Genomic DNA, 20,001 nt, shown 5'->3' with positions numbered 1-20,001 from the left:
GGTTTTCTAGTTACTCATCTCCTAAGATAAATTTCCAACATATATATACTGCTAATGAAACGTTATCTCCCAAGAGGAACGTACTGAAGCCTTGCATCTGAATCTGGTGATGGAGTTACAATACTTTCATCAGTGGCCTTGTTAAGCAGTACTACCACATTATAGCACATGTAAAAGCCCTCCAGCTGGACAGTCTAGGTGTCTATTATATTCAGATGGGATATAAATTGCATCTGCCCACATCCAGCTGTATTTCCCTATTCTAAGCTCTGATGTAGAAATAAAGCTCTCCGAAGCATGAGGAGTACTATCTCTTACGCCATTTTGCATACAGTGGCAAAAATAACCGCTGACACCACCCAACTTCTGTTCTCAGTGCAGAAAGAAACTACTGCTATCCAGGAAAAAACACAAAAATATCATTAAGTGACTTGGGTTATGCGTAGGCAATTTATAAATTCACAGAAAGGCAGTCAACAAGAAAAGCGGAACGAGGATGCGCGGCTAAATGTCGAACTGTGTGAGACAACAGTTTGATAAAGAGATTATGGGCACCAAGAATTCAGGCATGAATGAGGGTAAACACATTTAGATCTACAGATGTTTCATTGAGCAACACATTGAACTTTTATGTAAGAGTGAAATAGATCCAATGGTTACTGAACTGAACTAGACTTGATACGCGTTCACGAGCGTGATTAGATAAACACTGACAACCCTTCACTTTCCTCTGGCATTGAGCAAGCTCCTCAGAGAGAGAACTTGCTTTTTGAATGCTTTGTAAAACACAATCTACATCTAACGTACTATGTTAAATATAACAAACGATAAATATAACAAATACTTACACCATTCAGGACCTCCCATACGCTCAGGCTCCTCATTGTGTTCTTTCCAGCGTCATCATCTTCCTCTGGGACAGAAGAACTTCACACTTCTCTTTCGGCACACAACATCTTCAAATGTTCATCTTTCATCCTCCGAAGAGAGCTCAAAGGAAACCAAGAAGTTCCTTAAACACAAGTGGAATTTACAGTCAATTTATTTGTAAAAGGGGACCGAGATTTTTCATAGAAGCACAATGCAACAGTAATTTAAAACACAGTACTCATAAATGGGATCCTTGTCAAAACAGCGTGTTGCCATAGTGGGTGATGATCACAAACAAGCCAGATACAACAGTTAGCGTGCAAGTATCGTGCTTGTGAAAGGCCAGAGGCCACCGGGGTGTTTCTAACTCAGCCAGTTCTCTGCTCTGGTGCCTCATGCAGCCCTACGAAGAGGCATCACCCACCATACCAGGCACACTGCGTTGTGACGAAGACAAAGCGAGAGCTACCTTCCTTCCATGAGAAAGTCTGCGGAATCACTTCCCGATGGTGTTTGTCAGTGCAGCCACAGCAGCAAAGTGCTCCTAGTACAAATCTACATTCACTGTTGGGTGTTACAGTATTCCAATTCTGGAGTTAAAATGCCTGCAATCATTTTGATTTGAAGGAGATGCATCTATTTAAAGTGGCCTGTGGCATTCGGATAGTCCCCAAGAACAGTTATCTCCAGGACGTCTTTCGCCTGCAGGACTGCATACCTGGCAGCCTGGAAGTAGACTAGAGAAGACCACAGCATGATATCTCTTCTTGAGATTAAGCAGATAAAGCCAAAAATCAGGGCATAACTTAAAGTTAAGTAAGATTTTTTCCTCCAAACCTCTGATTTAGCTTAAGGCATGGAAATTTGTGGCATTTGCGTATAATGCACTCATGAAAAAAATATTTCAGTCTATCACTACACATCCTAGTCCTGTTGAAAAATAACGCAAGCCTGCTTTTAGGGAAGAAAAATGAGCAATTCCACAGCTTTTCATCAAAAAATCCCCAAACATCTCTGCAGTTTCCTGGCAAACAATCAACAGAGAAGAGAAGAACTTCCAAAGCTGCAAAAGCTCAAGGCCATCGGTCAAGTGCACCAGCACTCTTTGGTGATGTGCAGCTTCTCAAAGCGATGTTTGCTTATGAGAAACATGAACACAGGACATTAATGACCTGTTCAACCTGTTCACCTCAAATACAGCGCAGGGCAGCTTGGTTTAACATTCACACATTCAAGCTCTTAGCGGAGCCAGTGCTGACCATTAATTTGAAAATGCATGGGCAAAAAATAATTCCAGTTTTTGAAGCTTGGGATTTTTGATGGACTGTTGAAGACGATACTACTCCTAATGCTTCAGACCATGGAAACCCCAGAAAATGTAGGGACATGTAAGCATTTACAGACCTTGTAATGTCAGTGAATGCTCAATAGAAAGATTCTTAAAAGAAATGAACTCTAGAATGGGTGAAGGGTTCACATCTTGATGGACTACAAAGAACTCATCTCCCCTTTTTACAAGATCTGTAGGATCTCAAGATCTCTTATTCCAAGTTTTGAGGGATTCAACTTAAAATATGTCAGGGGAACTGGACATCAGCTTTCCACCTCATTCAAGACATTTGGAAGTTACTTCTTTAGTCATTCTCACGATCTCACTTGAACAGTCTACCAGCAATTGGCATTTTCTTCCACAGATAAACCTAACACTTTTTGTAGAGTCATAGAACGGTTTGGGTTAGAAGGGACCTCAAACATCCCTAGTCCCCATCCCCCTGCCATGTGCAAGGACATTTTCCATGAGACCAGGCTGCTCAAAGCCCCATCCAGCCTGGCCTTGAACACTTCCAGGGATGGGGCACCCACAGCTTCTCTGGGCAACCTGTCCCAGTGCCTCACCACCCTCATAGTGAAAAATGTCTTCCTAATATCTAATCTAAATCTATCTTCTTTCAGATTAAAACCATTACCCCTTGTCCTGTTGCTACAGGTCCTACTAAAAAGTCTGTCCCCCACCTTTCTTTTAAGCCCCCTTTAAGTATCGAAAGGCAGCTGTAAGGTCTCCCTGGAGCCTCCTCTTCTCCAGGCTAAACCACCCCAACTCTCTCAGCCTGTCTTCATAGGAGAGGTGCTCCAGCCTCTGATGAGCTTTGTGGCCCTCCTCTGGACTTGCTCCAACAGGTCCATGTCCTTCTTATGTTGGTTGCCCCAGAGCTGGAATGCAGTACTCCAGGTGGGGTCTCACAACAGCCCAGCAGAGGAGCAGAATCACCTCCCTCAGCCTGCTGGTCACGCTGCTTTTGATGCAGCCCAGGATTCAGCTGACTTTCTGGGCTGCAAGCGCACACTGTCAGGCTGTCAGGCCATGCTGAGCTTTTCATCCACTGGCACCCCTAAGTCCTTCTCTGCAGGGCTGCTCTCAATCCCTTCTCTGCCCAGCCGGTATTGATGCTGGGGTTTGCCCTAACCCAGGTGCAGGACTTTGCGCTTGGCCTTGTTGGACTTCATGGGGGTTGCACAGGCCCACCTCTCAAGCCTGTCAAGGTCCCTTTGGATGGCATCCCTTCCCTCCAGTGTGTCAACTGCACCACTCAGCTTGGTGTCATCAGCAAATTGGCTGAGGGTGTGCTCCATCCCACTGTCCATGTCACCAACAAAGATGTCGAACAGCACTGGTCCCTGTACTGACCCCTGAGGAACGCCACTTGTCACCGATCTCCATGTGGACATTGAGCCATTGACCACAACTCTTTCAGTGCAACCACCCAGTCAGTTCCTTATCCACCAAGTGGTCCACCCATCAAATCCATGTTTCCACTTTAGAGACAAGGATGTCATGCGGAACAGTGACAAAAGCTTTGCACATGTCCAGGTAGATGACAACAGTTGCTCTTCCCTCATCCATCAAGGCTGTAACTCCATTGTAGAAGGCCACCAAATTTGACAGGCATGATTTGCCCTTAGTGAAGCCATGCTGGCTGTCACCAGTCACCTCCTTATTTTCCACGTGCCTTAGCATAGTTTCCAGGAAGATCTGCTCCATGATCTTGTCAGGCATGGAGGCGAGACTGACCGGCCCGTAGTTTCCCAGGAGCAGTGGTTTCCTGTTTTACAGAAGAACACACATGTTTAGTTATATTCCTTCTTTTATCATCAACAGTACAATTTGAAGGCATCATCTCAGAATAAGCTTTAGTGGTCTGTATTACTATTGTAGAAAAGTCAAGATTATTAGAAAGAAAAAACGGTCAAACCAAACACACAAATAAATCAGTGGAATATACTGCAGCTCTAGTAGTTCTCCTACTTTATTAAAATACCATATTTTTCCATCTAGGAATGCCATTTATATAGCCATTTAGTTGACTCGGCATTCAGCAAGCAAGGTCTCCTGCTGCTGCCAGTAGCACTGGGTTTTACCGCAGCCCCTGGTGGGATTGCTTGCAGACCCGTCTGATGGCTGAGAGAAGAGGGGTGACAAGCTATGACCGTGACAGCTCTGCAGCCTGCTGAATTCTTCAGTGGCCACTGCATTCTCCTGAAAACAGCCTCCTGTCTGCAAATCTCCCAGGTTATCAGCAGCAAAAGTGGCGTGGGCTTGCTCCCAGGCAAAACAATTCTAGAAGAAACAGCACCTGCTCTCGAATGGGTCTGTGAGTTGCCACACTCATCCTAGAAAACAGAGTTGGACACATGGGACGATCTGGATAGGCTCCCTGGCTACAAACCCACCTCCTCAACTAATCAGGAGTAATTTTCATGTGTGGACAGTCTGAGGAGATTTTTTACAACATCCAGAACTGGCCCCTCTGCTCCCACAGAAATGTACAATGGTAATGCTCATTGCTCAGAAAGAAGGAAAAGTTGGATAAACACTGAGAATTTCTGAGATCTCACCTTAGGAAGGTTTTGTATGTCAGGATGCAGCCATCTGGTTTATAGTATAAACGATAAGAAAAAAAAGCACCTGTACAGGGAAATGAAGAACAATAGCAATAAAAGGATACAAGAACAGCAATCGGCAGTATATACAATATATACTGTATGGAGGAAAGAGATTCCTCTGTATCTAGAAATCATACCTTACGAGTCTCAGTGATACTACTTATACATTTTAAAGTACCAACAGGCAAATCTCCTGACCTGCAGCTAACTCACGAGCAAGTGCTGTTTGTTCGGAGCTTACTACATTTTGAACATGGCTACTGATGAATTGGAGTAACTCAGTGTAGTACAGTAGAATTAACCCCCTTTAAGCCCTCTCTAAACTTTAACCATTATTATAGATAGATCAGTGCCAAGTATTTCTTTTATGTGCAGCATCAATTAAAAAAAAGTAGTTTTCCGTAAGAAACTGTCTAAAGTAATAGCAGAAGTATTTTAATACTATTGTGTAAATTCTAGTTCCTCCTTCCCTTGAATGCTATGCTTTGTCCTAGATTATCAAACTGAGTTTATAAGGCATTAATGAGCAACCTCCACTGGAGCATGTAAGTATATTCTGTACTTTTGAAAAGTCACGAGGACAATCATATCACAGAATAAGCAAAACCCCAAAAGGAGCCAATAATAACTGAAGGTTTAGAGACATTTGGATGAGGAACAACAGCAGAAATTTCCTTTTATTTCACTCGGAAGATGTAACTACGCACATCAGCAAGACTGATCCCTGTATAAGAGTCATCAGCACAAAAAGGTTCTCTGGAAATTGCTAAGGAACAGACATTTCCATGGCACAAGGAGAAACAGACTTACAAAATCAAAAATGACAGAGCCACAAACAAAGCTAACTTACAGAAGGTCTGCTGAAAAGATATTATGGAGGAAAGGTAGCCTTCTACTAAGTTTTGGTGATTTTAGGAATAGTATTTTCAGTTAGGTTAGGTAAAGGAAAAGTTAATAGCCTATGGGCCACCTGGCAGTGGAAGGAAATCCGTGTGCTATCACAGACGGAAAGAGAGGGAGGCAGGAATTGCCATCCCAGCTGCATCTGCCCCTGATGGCTATCAGAAGGCAAATATCGGACTTGTCAGGAGCATTGAGCTCATCTGGTCTGGCTGTTTTAATCCTTTGGCACCTTGCAATCGTGTCTTTTAATTTGATACTCGTCAAACATACCACGAGTGGTATGCTTTATTCTTATGCCCAACACCGCAGACCTGGCAAGGGTCTAACAGAAGATTATATAGCTATAAAGCTAACTACACAGAGGTTATTGCTATGGCTCCCTTCTGCCATGCTCAGGGAACTGGCTGAGATGGATTGCTGCCGTTGAAAATCGCTCTCTCACACTTGTGTTTCAGCACTAATCTCTCTCCACTGGGCAGAATTACAGCAGCTGCCTTTCCGCTGCTGGCAGAATGAGATACTAAGTAAAAAGCCAGTAGTACCCTGCTTCTTTCCTGAAGCTCTCTACCCAGGCTGTTCTTAGAAAATGAGTTAGCAGTGTCTGTTCTTTTGAAAGGGGAGAGTCCAAATGAGAATGCCCAAGTACAGCCCTTGCATCACCTCGCTCTCTCTCTCTCTCTCTCTCATGCCCTACATTCTCTTCTCCCCACTCTGTGCCCTCCTCTTAGCACCTCCAGAAGCAGAATCAGGTCTTCCTCTGGCCTTCCTTCCAGCAGAAAACGGCACCAATTTAATTTTAAATAAAAAAGTCCCTTTGGCCAAAATCAGTTCAAGCCATTCCAGAAGTTCAATGCCAGCGTGCCTTGCAGTTTGACTCGGTCCAGACTCTACAAGACTGAGCCAAATGAGGACACTTGCCTGGGGTGAAGAGCCCCTCTGTGAAAGGTTAGAATTCCCACCACACCTCCCGGGCAGGCAGAGATAAGGTGGCAGATAACGGGGACCTTCCCGGCATTTCCTGCAGCCACCCTCCCGCAGGAGCTGGCTGTGGTCCATTCCTGTGCATTTAAAGTGTTCGCACGTGATGTATGTCATCCTACTCATACCTAGCTCACAGGGAGAGCGGCAACTTAGCACTTACACATAGCCAGCACCTAAACACATGCATTTAGTTTCACGTAAGTAACAAAACCAGCTAAAATATAGAGGTAAATGCACACAATACGACAGGTATAAAACATTAAAAACACACGAGAACACATGAAAACATATAAAGTGTGTAGCTACAGAGGTAGGTAGGTAGGTAGGTAGGTAGGTATGGTTACCGAGACTTTCTGTGCGGCTAGAGTCGGCGGGCTCGCAGGCTGCCGGGGCTGCACCGGGTGGCCGCGGCCCCAGCCCGCCGGGGCCAGGAGAGCCGGTGGCGGCGGCGGGGGTAGCCCGGCCCGCGGGGCCAGGTGAGCCGGCGGCGGGGCCAGGTGAGCCGGCGGCGGGGGTAGCCCGGCCCGCAAGGAGTTACCGTGCAGGAGCGCGATGACTTCATGCCGCCGCCGGCCTCTCGGCTGCCCCCCCGGCCCGTTTCACAATCCCGCCGCCCCGCTCGGACGGGCCGAGCGCCGTGTCAAGCCCTGAGCGCTGCGCCGCGCACACGCCCCCGCGGTCTCAACGCCGGATTTTCCCGGGCCATGAATAATCTCGAAGCCCCCTCGATAAATACACGTTCAGGGATGCCCGGAGCTCAGTCAGCCCGCCAGCCCGCCCGGCGAGAAGGGGCTAGAGCCGAGGAGCCGCACCATGAAGTTTCCCCGGGGCCGTGGCTGTGACCGTGACCGCGACCGTGCCGGCCGCCGCCCGCCCGCCCTCCGCGCCGCCGCCGCCCTGCCGCCGCCGCTGCTGCTGCTGCTGCTGCTGCTGCTGCCGCGGGCCGCCGCCGCCCCGCTGCCCGCCGCCGACTCCTCGGGGGAGGCCGAGCTGGAGGAGGCGGCGGCGCGGCGGGCGGCGCTGCCCGACTGCGTGCGGCTGGCGCGGCTGCTGCACGCCCGGGCGGCCCAGCTGCAGGAGGAGGTGGGTAGGGGGCGGCCGGGCGCCCGCACCCGCTCGCTCGCAGCCGGCCCCGGCCGAGGTGCGACCCAAGCTCTCGGTGTCTCTCCCCAGATGTGCGAGAAGTTCACCGTCTGCGGGAACAGCATGGAAATGCTCGTCCAGAACAACCTCAACCTCCCCAAGGTGACGGAGGAAGACGGGTGTCTGCTCGCCGGCTTCGATGAGGCAAGAAACCGCTCTCCTTTCCGGGCTAACCCTATACACCTGGGGCGACTCCCGCCTGCTCCAAAACCCGTGGAAGTCGACCTAAAGATCTGTGCCGGCTCCAGCTGGCTTCGGCACAGCACAGACCTCCACGCTCCGCATCAGCATCGTCCGCTTAGCATAACTGCGACGGAGGCGTTTCGGAGCTCTAAGTGACTTTCTCACCTTTCTCTCATTTCAGGAGAAATGCTTGAGGAAAATCTCCAGCGGCCTTTATACCTTTCAGACATACCTTGCACACGTACAAGAAACTTTTACTAGTGAAAAGCAAAACGTTGAATCGCTGTGCTATAGTACAGAGCACCTGGCACGCACCATAAGGCAGATGGTGAGTTGGTTTTACGTTCACCCCAATAATTGTTGTGGCTTAGCACTGACGGGTACGCAGAGAAACAGGAGGCGGAAACAGAAGCGGAACATTTCCCACTTTCATTTCTCTCAGTGGAAGCAGGTGATGGTGCCTCCCGCTCAGATACTTACCCTTATGACGTAACTTACAGGCTTTACAAGGTTTTGTTTTCTTTTCTAAAAGCAACGATTCTTCCTACTTTCTACTGTTTTGTCTAATTTCCAAACCAGCAATGAAATGCATCATTGTTTTAAGGACAAATATACTGATGCTGCCTGGCTAACAGAAATAAGATTTCTCAGGGAGCCTGTTCCTAATTGTGGAACTGCAGTTCAGCCCAAGCCTTCTAATGTTGCAACCACCTGAGAAGTGGAAGTTAACTTGGCTTTTATTTAAATGGTTAGGGGTTTTTAAATACATTTTTACAAAATTACTAATCTTCAAAACTCTCCGAAATTTAGCTTAAAAATCAAGGAAGCCTGTTAAATTCAGAATGTAGGTTAATGACTAAATAAAAGGTGCTGCCTATTGAAAAGCACACATGGTGCTGGTAATAGATTCTCTTCATTCAGTAAACTAAATGCTGCTCACTTCTGACAGTCATTTGCCACGTTTTAGAGAGCTCCGAAAGATCACACTTCAAAAATTCACTTCATTCTTGCAGTTCTTCCTTATATTAGCAAACCCTTAACATGAGTGCGTACTTTGTCGTCAGGGAAACTATTTGCCTGAGTATGAAGCAGCCAGGTGAGTAAGGACTGCAGAAATCCCAGGGCATTATTTCCTTCAAGGTGTTCTTTGGCCTCCAAAAAGCCCATTGTGTGTTTGCCATACCTTTCCTAGCATCTTTATTTATGTCCATCATTTTTTAAGTGAAAGGGAGCTGAGCTGCTTTTTGCACACTGTGCTAGCTAAGAATAATAGTCCCATCATAAGACTGCAACGGATCACTGGCTTCCAACTTGATATATTAGTTTGCAGAAGGGTTCACTTCCTAACTGGGGGAGACTGATTATTTTTTTGGAAAATTAGTAGGATAGAGGTAATTGGAACAGGCAGAATTAAACAGTGATCAAAAGCAAAACCTGTACTTCTAGAATCTATGGAATTTTTCAGGAGTCTTGATCTCCAGGCTGGAAATTTTTCTTTGAGAGAAGTCTATCTGCTATGTTAAGGCATGGAGAGCAAGGACAGAATCTGTCACTTGTGGTCAGATAGAGCCAACAGCCCAATACCTGTGTGAACATCCAGATACAAACTTTTACAGTGTGCAACGAGGAGCTGGATGTATAAGTAACTGGGTGTGTGATCAGAATCCGCTTCCAAGTAGTCTGGACAGAAAGAATATTCATCTCTAACTGAATTTCACAAAAAAAGATGTTCCAGAAGGAGCTGCACTTGTTTTTGTCACTTGTTAAAGGGTAGGAGAGATCCTAAAACCAGGATGAAGCAGACACTTTATTGTTAGACTTCAGATCCGAAGTCATCTACAACAGCTCCATGATTAGGTAACTCCCCTTTTCAGAAGTCACCTACCCGCTTCCTGGGACAAGTTCTTAAAAGGCATTTAGGTACCAGGTACCCAGCACTGTCAGTCAGCATTGGGTACACAACTCCTTCTACTCATCTTGCAGTTAGAATTCCACACATGAGTGAAAGCTGGTGACAGAGTCCCACATGCCTAAATGCCTGGAAAGTAGGAATTAAGCAGCTAAACAAGTCTGACATCTTTGGGAGCTGTTAATCCACTATAAAATGTGAGAGTACTCCAATGTCATCTAATTAACTTATGACTCAGGATGTAGCAGCCAGTACAGGTTAGGACAAATCATGATCAGCATCTTCCCAACTAACCACGCAGCCGGCAGACAGCAGAAGTGCGTTGATCTGTTCAGTGCAGCGTGTGTTGGGCTGCGATGTCGGACATTGCATTCAAACCAGAACCAGAACAAACTGTATAGATCAGACGAGATGCTCCGATTCTTGCACAGTGATCGTAGCAGGCATCAACGTACCCCAAACCCCACCGTGGAAGCAGGGCTGCAGGGAAACACAGGTCCCAGGGAGGTCTGTCATCTGCAGTACAGAAAGTGTGGACACACAGCTGGTCGGGAACATAATTATACATACCAAGTGATGCTCTCCAACAAGCTCAATTACATGTTTTAACCAGGGCACCCCAATGCTGTCTTTTTTTCCACAGGTGATCAATCCTGATGAAGTGATCATCCCGGACTCAGCTACCCAGGAATCCCTCCGCGCAAAGCTGAAGTCCGATAAGATCTGGATAGAGAAGATCACCACCCACCTCATCCTCCGAGACTTTACTTCATTTATGGAGAAAACAGTGAGGGCCATTCGCTATTTGAAAAATATCAGGAGTTTCAGTGTTTGAATGTTTTAATTCAGGCACAGTCCTTTGTTACAAATCTGTCACGTGGCAGACGACAGTGTTGTTCTGTTTTAAGAACCAGAGATAGTAACAATGGTTTGCATTTATATACATTCCTGTTTCCTTCTAGGAACCTATTTATTGTATTTAAAATATTTATTAATTTCTAATGTTTCCTATTTATATTTTCAATATTTAGAAATAATTTAAACAAAGGATGTATTTTATATCATTTCTAATGGTACTATGCAGAATATCAACTTACTTAATAGGTATTCAACAAAAAAATATTTTCAGAAGCCAGAAAAATTGTTGTATAACTTATGCTTTTTAAACTATTTGAGAGATGGTATTTATGACTTATTTATATTTTTAGAACAAATAAAAGCTGATTTTACAAAAACCTGTATAACCTGTCTGAACTTTAAATAAGACTAAGGAACCCTAATGTATCCCAATTTTTAATACCTACAATTATCAAAATAACAATTCAAGAATTTAAATTTTATCTCTATAATCAGGTCAGTTACCTACATAATGCATACATACATACATACATACACAGACAGCTAGATCAACACAGAATTCTTAAAATAGGATATAAAGGAATCAGATGCACTAAACACCGGCACTTCAGAATGAAACATGATAAAGCATCACTGCTCTCGCGAAACGAACAAACAATGAGTCCCCTATACTTAGTAAGGAACACTCCATAAAATCCTAATTGTAGGCATCTGCTTACAAGTCAAACAATCTCTTTCAAACAAATAAAATGGCAAGATACCACATTAACAGCTTTGATGTGAATATCATCACTTCATCAGACTCACTGATGTCATCCAAGGGAATTTTCCAAGTTTGATTAAGTATTTCTCCCCTCTCCCCCAAGAAGCAGAAAAAAACCCCCATCTTAGGTGCTCTCCTCAGGTGATATAAATCAACATATTGCTGCCGAGATGTCAGTGACTGTTGGCAGTTTAATGCATTTGCCTTTTGTTATTTATATTCCACTAGCATGGACAGGCCACGTAACAGGAACGCACATCCTTGAATACTGTAAAGGAAAAAAAAAAAACAAACACCCAGGTCCTTAACCCGAGTACCAAACTGCTGAAACATTCCTGCGCTGTATCATCTGCTTCACTGCAGCTGCGCAGGTACCTGGCATCCCCAAACTCAGGGGAATTCGCAGAACACACAAGGGATGCAAGCAGCAGAAGCCCCTGGAGCTTTGTCCCTGGAAGCGGTGGAACGCTAATTACCCTCTCTCTTTCTTGCAGCACAGTGGTGCAGATGAGGAGATGAAAGGCAAGCCCTGGAATGTGGATAAGGATGTCAGTAAACTCTCCTCTTCCTCTGAGTGATCTGCTTGTCCACACACACATTCCACTGCTGGGGATGCCAAAACAGTGACCAGTCCACCCAGAGCCCGCATCTCAAGAGGCTCAAAATAAACCAAACCACAGCTTTGCCCAATATGGTAGAACCAACATCTGAAGTTGTGCAACATCTGGAGAAGGAATGAGGCAGCCTCAAGGTGGTCACTTCCAAGACATCTGTGGTGAATGGGGTTTTCTCACAACATAGAAGATTCTGCTTTAGCAGTCCTGTCATGTGCTCTAGCGGACGTAGGAAAGCCTGGTGTGGCTTTTTCCACAGCTTACCTTCAAGGAGATTTTCTCAGTGACCATTTGGTTAGAGGCCATTCTGGTGCTTATTATGGCTGTAATAGCTACGAGACTCAAATGTGGATCCCACATTGGACCTTTAAAGGCCTTCATTACTACTATGCAGTAGCCGGGGAGGGGGGGGGAGGGGGGTGGTGGGGGCAGGGAGGAGGAGAAGAAAGAGACCAAAAAGAAAGGCATCCCCTGGTCTCGCCTCTCCCAGCAGTGGGTGCCTAGCCCAGATCACCATTAGTTACTACGTACACTGCAATTACACAAACTCACACCGATTTCCTCCTTGAATGCTAGGAAGCATTTAAGACAGAGGGTACTGAAATCCCATGCAATCGACAGACAAGCATCCACACTTCCCACTGGCACCCTTCAGCTGATGGCCACCCCAGGCTGCCCACAATTCTAGTAAGGATACAAGTGCTACTACATCGTAGGATGTAGAAGATGAGCAAAGATTACCACTAGCTGGGTGGGGAGGTCAACTTTCAGGTCCTTCCCGGAGTTCAGAGTATCACTGATGCTGCCACTGTGGTGCCATCATTCTACCTGTGGCTCCTCCACAGCCACCTGCAATTCTCTGGGTACTTGGCTGCAGCAGCTGCCTGGCTGGCCATCGTCCTGCTGTCACCGTGCCAACTTCAGGGACTGCCCCCAGGATAAGCATCACTTGCTGAAATCTATAATCGTTGGTGTCTGTGGCACATGAAGACCTGCAGCGGGGAACTCATACGGCAGTCAGAGGAGAACTTAACACTGTTTAGTATGTTGTGGGGCCACTCAAATTAACCAGCCTAGTATCCGTTTTCCAGTTTGTTGTGTAGAAAGTATTTTACAACAATCAATAAACACACGTGGGCTTTTATTTTAGTTGGCAGACCACTGCAGACATACACCCCCCCCCAAACAATAGTAAAAGTTGTGTTCCAAACTTCTAAACCAATCCTCAAAAGTAACTGTGCTACTTTTAGCAACAATGAAATACCCTAATGCTTCTACTGAAAAGCGCTCCTAACTGACAAGCTAACTCACTGAGCAGCCAGTGAGTAGGGAAAAACCCCAAACCCAAGACCTATTAATAATTGCCCATAAACACTACGAAACTACCCACCAAAGAAGTGTTTTGGCTGCTGCTGTACAAGACCAGCCTCGCCCTGCAGATCCCCTTCCCCATGTTCCCACTGCATCCCTACCTATTAACCTCACAGAGACTTCGGAGTGCTTGACAGATTACTAACTCCCTTCATCCTGAATTTGCTTTTCCTTTGCAGGAAGAGGGTAAAGCTGTTAAAAAACATGCATACACTCTACAGTATGCAAGAAAAAGCCCATAGTATTAAAAGATAGCGTTAAAGATGAGAAACAAAATATTCCTCAGTGCTGTAGCTATGACACTAAAATGCTAGATGAGGAATGAAAAGGCAGAATGCAACTTAATCTGTAATGCCAAATTAACTTTTTTTTTTTTTGCAATTACAGTCTCTGAAGAATCACTTTTCTAACTACAGTTTTCCATCAGATGTGTAAGAAACTTTAAAAAAGAAAAAAGGAAAACATTTCAGCCTGACCCACTTCCCAGGCTGTGATAACATCTCCTGCCCAGTAACCTATGTACTGATGGAAACACTGAATTTTGGCAGAAAAAAAACCAACTACTTGAAAGAGACTGTCTGCAGTTCTAGTGCCTTCACAGATTTTATTAACAGCTGATGGCAAGTGAGGTTAGCAAGATAGAGCTGATGCTACATGAGATGAAAGAGTTAGGTCCCCAGCGAAGCAAGGGAAGCAGGATCGCTTTTCAGCAGTAATGAATCATTAGGTTTGTTTAGCTCAATGGGAAACTTCCCCCTTAAGTTTGCCACTGTACCTTGCAGCTGAGAATCCTTTCCACATTAAATTTAAAAGATAAAATGGTGGAAAGGTAAGTATACATCAAAGTCAGACCCCTAATGGTCAAGAAATGCTGCCAAATATATTACTACAAACCTTGTGATATTGGGTGGGAAGCTTTCTGTAAACCCTTTGCTTCTTGAGTAGAATGATTAAGATAATTTCTGCTATCTCTCTCTGTGAATTTTTGTTCTTGATAGGAGGGAAACCAAACCCCACACCCTCAACCCCAGAAAATGCCACCTCTGAGGGCTCCAACACCAGAATCCCCCTTCCTCCCTGAACTCTAAAAAAAATAAACTGATTTCTGTAATCTAAACACATTTAACGAAATCTTGGTATACTTTCAAGACTGACTTTGGCAGGAAGACACACTGCAGAAATTTTGCAATCTGAATTTCAGTGACCAGAACCTGAGAAGATTCAATCTTTCACAAGAAAATCTGTTTTTAAAAAATATATTAAGAAATCAAACATTAATCTTCAGATCAAGAAAACTGAGATTTGATTCGCCCTGCCATAATTATTTCTACCAGACAGTGCTTACCTAACAGTATTTTCAAGATTTTCATTCATTTCAACTATACCAAGGGCAAAACCCTGACTGGTTTAAATAACAGCAAATGTTTTTGTGGTAAATTCAAAGGGATTAAGAGACAACTAATCCTGTATTAACAGATAGATTTACATCCGGTACCACATAAATAGGGTCAATATGATGTATAAGCAAATTATAGTAAAAGTTTTATTACCTGAGAGAATCACTTACAGCTGTTAAACACACAAAAAAAAGTAAAAACACCTCAGGAAAGCTCAAAGTCCCATCCTCAGCTCAAAAGAGAAAAATTAGCTACTGCACTACTGCACAGCAACAGCCTTTGTCTCCTCTTCCACTTCTAACAATCTGGGAAGAGATGTAAAGGGAAAAGGGACTATATATTGACTACACCTGTGGATCCCACATTAGCATGTGTTAACAAATACAACAAAGTTCAAAGACATCCCTCAAACTGCAAGACCTATACTGCTCCTAATCATATAGCTCAGTGACCTGGGGCAGGACTATAAAAGAAAATGAAATTTGTTAGAAGAGAGACCATTCGGGGTGAAGGCAGACGTACAGGCAATCTTCCAGTCCGGCTGGAAAGGGATTGCTTTCAGGTTGCAGTGTCACAAATTGCACCATTTGGAGATCTGTCTATAAGAATAAAGTGGACCCTGAGAAACATAACTAGAACATAATCCAGGCTTATCTCACTTCCTAGGCTAGTAGCTGCTCGCTGCTATGCAATGCAATTGCTTGAACTTATTTTTGACAGAAATTTGGCATTTCTTAATCAGCAGAAATAATGAGAGTAAGTATCTTTTCCCAATTCAAAGATAAGCATCCCCTCTGTCTTACCCACCTCCTAATCCTGAATTAACATGAGCATAACCAAGAAACAATGCACATAACCCACAGTCTTAACCAAGACACAGCTATTGCACTGCACGCCATCACGGAAAAGTATTTAGAAATTGCAATTAAGTAGTCACTTGTCAAAATTAGTCTTATGACATTTAACCAGGATGTGGTCTCTTCTCCTGTGGTGAGAACACATATAATGAGCTTGTATTTCCAAATCTATCATCAGTATCATCATAGCTTAAATTCCAAGTCTGTAACAACATATTTCCAAAAATACCCAGGGTATAGTTTGATTTAGCTTTTTTCTTCCCTGATAAAAACGATGTGTTAGATACCTGTTTCCCTTACAACACAGTGCAGAAAAAATACATCTCAAGAAGTACTTTGTCTTTTACAGCCATTGTGGAAGATGGCTGTACAAAGAAGCAAAGAACAGATTTTATACGTTGCCAACAAAGGCCTGTTATGACAAAATTATGAACGTTGTTTTGGTCTGCAGAGTTTACATGTTTGAAAGCTGTAAGTGTATGTTAATATGAGTTTTGCTGATTAATTAATTCTAGGAAAAAAAGCATGTATCCTCTGTTTCCTAACTCCAATGAGATACAGTACAGTGACTTTATACCAGCTGTGTCTACACCAGGAATTTGCAGCAGAATTAAAATAATTGTTCCAAACTTCCTATCAGCTTCATTTCTACCTCCCAGCTGGCCAGGCTCTGAAAGAGTTTTTGGAGCAAACAAGTAGCTTCCTTTGTAGTTTAACTTAAGAACAAATTTACACTAAAAGCCAGTTGTGGGTTTTTTTTTTCTCTCCTTTGTTTAGTGATGATATTAAACAGACCAGTTTTTTCCACACCCTACTACCAGATTACCAGTCCACACACCAAGACCAAGAAAACCGTCCAACTTGCAAGACTCCATCAGCATCACACACCAAGCATCACAGGGCTCTGTGGCTCCTTCTCTGATGTGCATACCTTCTTCTCACTTACTGCATTTTCACCTTTTAAAGTCGTGTCCATTTTTCCTACTCTTTATTCTTCTTCTGACTGACCTCCCTGTCCTTATTCTCTTTTCATGACCCTAACTTTCTCCCTCCCCATCTCTTAACCCAACATCTCTGCACTGTCTGCTATGCCAACACCCGAGGGCAGCTCCTCAGAGTCCAGCTTGCAGGAGATGCTTTGCTAAAGCAGCTGTCACAGCTGCGGGCTGAAGAGTTGCTGCCCACCACGATTACCCAATTGTACCAGGTCGTAACTGATCGTCTGACTCCAGTTAGATACAATGATGGGAAAGGCAGTTTTAAGAAAATACAGAAATGATAGAACATATATAAATTGTTCCATCAGCAGTTGCGGTCAGCGTGCCAGTGAACAAGATAACCACAAGACAGGACACCGTATTGCTCCTTGCCAATCATAACCCCCGACACTTCGCTAGCATTTCACACAGTCTGGCTGGAGGAGGAGGAACCACCCATTTCTCCAGTCCTGGGTTAAGGACGATCCCTTGTTCATAGACACCCTCTCTGGAGACCAAACAAAAGCCATTGTTGCCATTGTCACTCTTGCACAAAGCAGCCGAGAGGCAGACCACCTTCTGACAAGGAGAAATGTCTTCCTGCTGTTAAGGGACCACGGGCATGGGAATGCAGCTCACCTGAGACTGAGAGCAGGGCGCTCTTGCATTAAAATCCTCAAGATGCCCTCATTTTTGGCAAGCGGCATAGTGAGCACGGCAACCGGTGATCTTCCTAAGACTGATCCAGGCTGAGGGTCCTCTGCCCCACATGCACTTGTTTGCCACCAGGTACAACAGGCTCCAGCTTGAGCAACAGCCTCCACCTGGGGTATTTCCCTGACACTGAGGCAACCACAGCCACACTCCACCTCCACTTTGCAGGCACAAGGCACACAGCCAAACAATTCTTATCTCCAGGTAAGATCAGCTGGATACCTCAAAGTTTGTACATACAATCTTCCCAGCACACAGGAAGGGCACAATGATTTTATCTCACACATCTCAGGCTGTAGCCTTGAGCTCAGCTGTGGAAGACACAGCTCAATTTGCAGTAAACTACACTCATCAACTTTATTCTAACACTAAGAGTTCATGCATGGTCCTCGTCAAATCCCATGGCAGGAAAGAACGCATACCTGGCTGCAGAAGCCACTGATTCACTTGACAGAGATCAATACAGTCAAGCAGGGAAGCTCACGTTTGTTCTTTAAGTGCCTCCCATCCAACAGTAAAATGAAACTTTCTCAGGTTTTACTGGGAGAAAGATGGAAGAGCAAAAATTAGAGATTAAAACATTTGGAACAAATAACACCTAACTTCAAGTCCCTAGCCCACAGCCTTGACAAACATGAGAGTCCCTCCACTTCACTTCAGAGACCTGCCCTCTTTTTCCCCGCACCACCAAAAAAACCCAAAACAAACCTCAAGTCTTGTTAAAACTAGAATATTTGCTGAAGTTCTGTCAGGGAATTAAGATTCTTCATAGGAATCTGTTTAATGTATAGCTTCACAGAACACTGATCTGCTTTTACAAGCAAATCTGAATTGTGTGAAAATTACAATAACTGCAAAGTAATTTTAAGATATTGCTACCAAAGATTCCCTCATTTTTAAACTTGAAAGAAAAAATCCTGGGTTTTGCTACCTTACAGTTAATTACCAAGAACAATGATTAATGCTTATTCTGTTTTTTTAAAGGGGGGGGGGGGGGGAAGTACTGTTTATTTAAGGAGTTTCTTATCTTTTAGTTACAGAGAGTGAGCTATACTGAATTAAACTGTCTGGTTGCACAAATGAAAAATGGTGTACTACATATTGGCATTTAATTTAACTTGAGTTAAATATACCACAAAAGACCTTTTCATCAATTTGAAAATTCAAAGATTCTATGCTAATGACTCTCCTGAACCACACTTGGGTGTGTTGTTAAGAGACAGTAATTTCACTTGTTTCCGTAACAGCAGTGAAATTACCAAAAATTTGCTATCCAATGTGCATAAAGCAAAATTTTAAAAGTAAGAACTATATAAACAATACTTATCCAGTAATTCCAAGTCTCAAAAAAACCTGAACTACAACTACTTTTAAGGGAAATTTTCAGCATGGTAAGGTCACAGAATATGGCCTGTGCTTGATATACCCACACTTATGTATGTAAATCTTTCAATGAAAAAGAGACAAGCACACTTCCCTATTTCTCTGCCTCTTGCCAAATAATACTATTGTTGGAAAACAGCCAGAGCAACCATGTGGTGGTTAAGACCCACAAACCACATCCCCAGATGTCTGACACACAACAGAGCGCATGAAATACACCTCTGCAGGTGTTTGGGTCCACCCTCTCACTGCTGCATTTTGGGTACTGCATACCCTTGTCAGAAGCAAAACCCAATTTTGAGAAATAGGAGTTTACACCAAATACCGTATCTCTTCATACTGAGTATCTCTGGTCTTTCCACTAGATTCAACGTGAGAAAAATGTTCCTGATCATGGTTAAAGCCACTATCAAGTACCAACAGATTATTTCATTACTATTTTAATCAGGATCAGTCAAGAAAAAGGATTGGAATTTGAAGTCCTTTCATAATTTAGGACATATGAGCAGTTACATTAATCTGAAGTTACCATCAGAAAAAAGGCACTAGAAAAGCTGCACTAGCAACAGGCTGTAAGGTCACAAGAAAAGTGTTCTGCATTCAGTCTTTGCTCTGCTCCCCTGGCAGTGGTCTATTATCATTAGCTGTTTCCCTATTTCATGACATTTGATTTAATTACCATGACTAATGGAATTTTAAGGAACATGCTGGTTTGCATTAGCTCTCATAGATGTTTCCCACTTTTTTTTTCTTCCCAGTTCTTGTTTTTCAATTTAATATTTTGCTCATTTGCTTTCCAATCACATCTGCCTTTAAACACAGTAACACTTTACCATGAATTTTCGTAACAGATGAGAAACTAAGGAGTCTCCTATTCCTTAAACATTTAATTAATGTAGTAACTGTCTGAAAAATCTATGGGGTTAAAAAGAAACCAATCTGAAATCTAGATTACTTTTGTTGCAACAACAGTTTGGAGCCAATAAGTTTTTTAAAAATCACTGCACAGATGCAACCTAGCCTGTACAGTTCTAGAGGTGAGAGAGTAATCTACCCAGTGCTTGAATTTCAATGTTAAAAGGGAGAAAACCAACGGAAGCCAAATCAACAATATTCCAAAAGGCAAGACTTTGAAG

At 43.8% G+C, this 20,001-nt stretch overlaps 1 protein-coding gene and 1 long non-coding RNA gene across 2 annotated transcripts in view; one reads left to right on the top strand and one right to left on the bottom strand.

Moving 5' to 3' along the window:
• The window catches only part of LOC119147303, a 40,591-nt gene extending 37,851 nt beyond the window's left edge, over positions 1-2,740 (bottom strand). Inside the window, exon 1 of the long non-coding RNA XR_005103988.1 lies at positions 849-2,740. This is a non-coding gene — a long non-coding RNA (uncharacterized LOC119147303). The remainder of the gene's footprint in view (positions 1-848) is intronic.
• Positions 2,741-7,509: 4,769 nt separating this feature from the next.
• On the top strand, positions 7,510-10,901 carry IL6 (interleukin 6). The gene is made up of 4 exons (XM_037383856.1): positions 7,510-7,779; positions 7,870-7,983; positions 8,204-8,350; positions 10,575-10,901. Exons 1-4 carry the CDS (start codon positions 7,510-7,512, stop codon positions 10,764-10,766), a joined length of 723 nt encoding a protein of 240 aa, XP_037239753.1. The 3' UTR covers positions 10,767-10,901.
• Positions 10,902-20,001: the final 9,100 nt, after the last annotated feature.

The sequence above is a fragment of the Falco rusticolus genome, chromosome 4 (genome assembly GCF_015220075.1).
Source record: "Falco rusticolus isolate bFalRus1 chromosome 4, bFalRus1.pri, whole genome shotgun sequence".
In the NCBI taxonomy this organism is placed as follows: domain Eukaryota; kingdom Metazoa; phylum Chordata; class Aves; order Falconiformes; family Falconidae; genus Falco; species Falco rusticolus.
The sequence above is the reverse complement of the archived record's forward strand: the minus strand, read 5'-3'. Positions and strand labels throughout refer to the sequence as shown.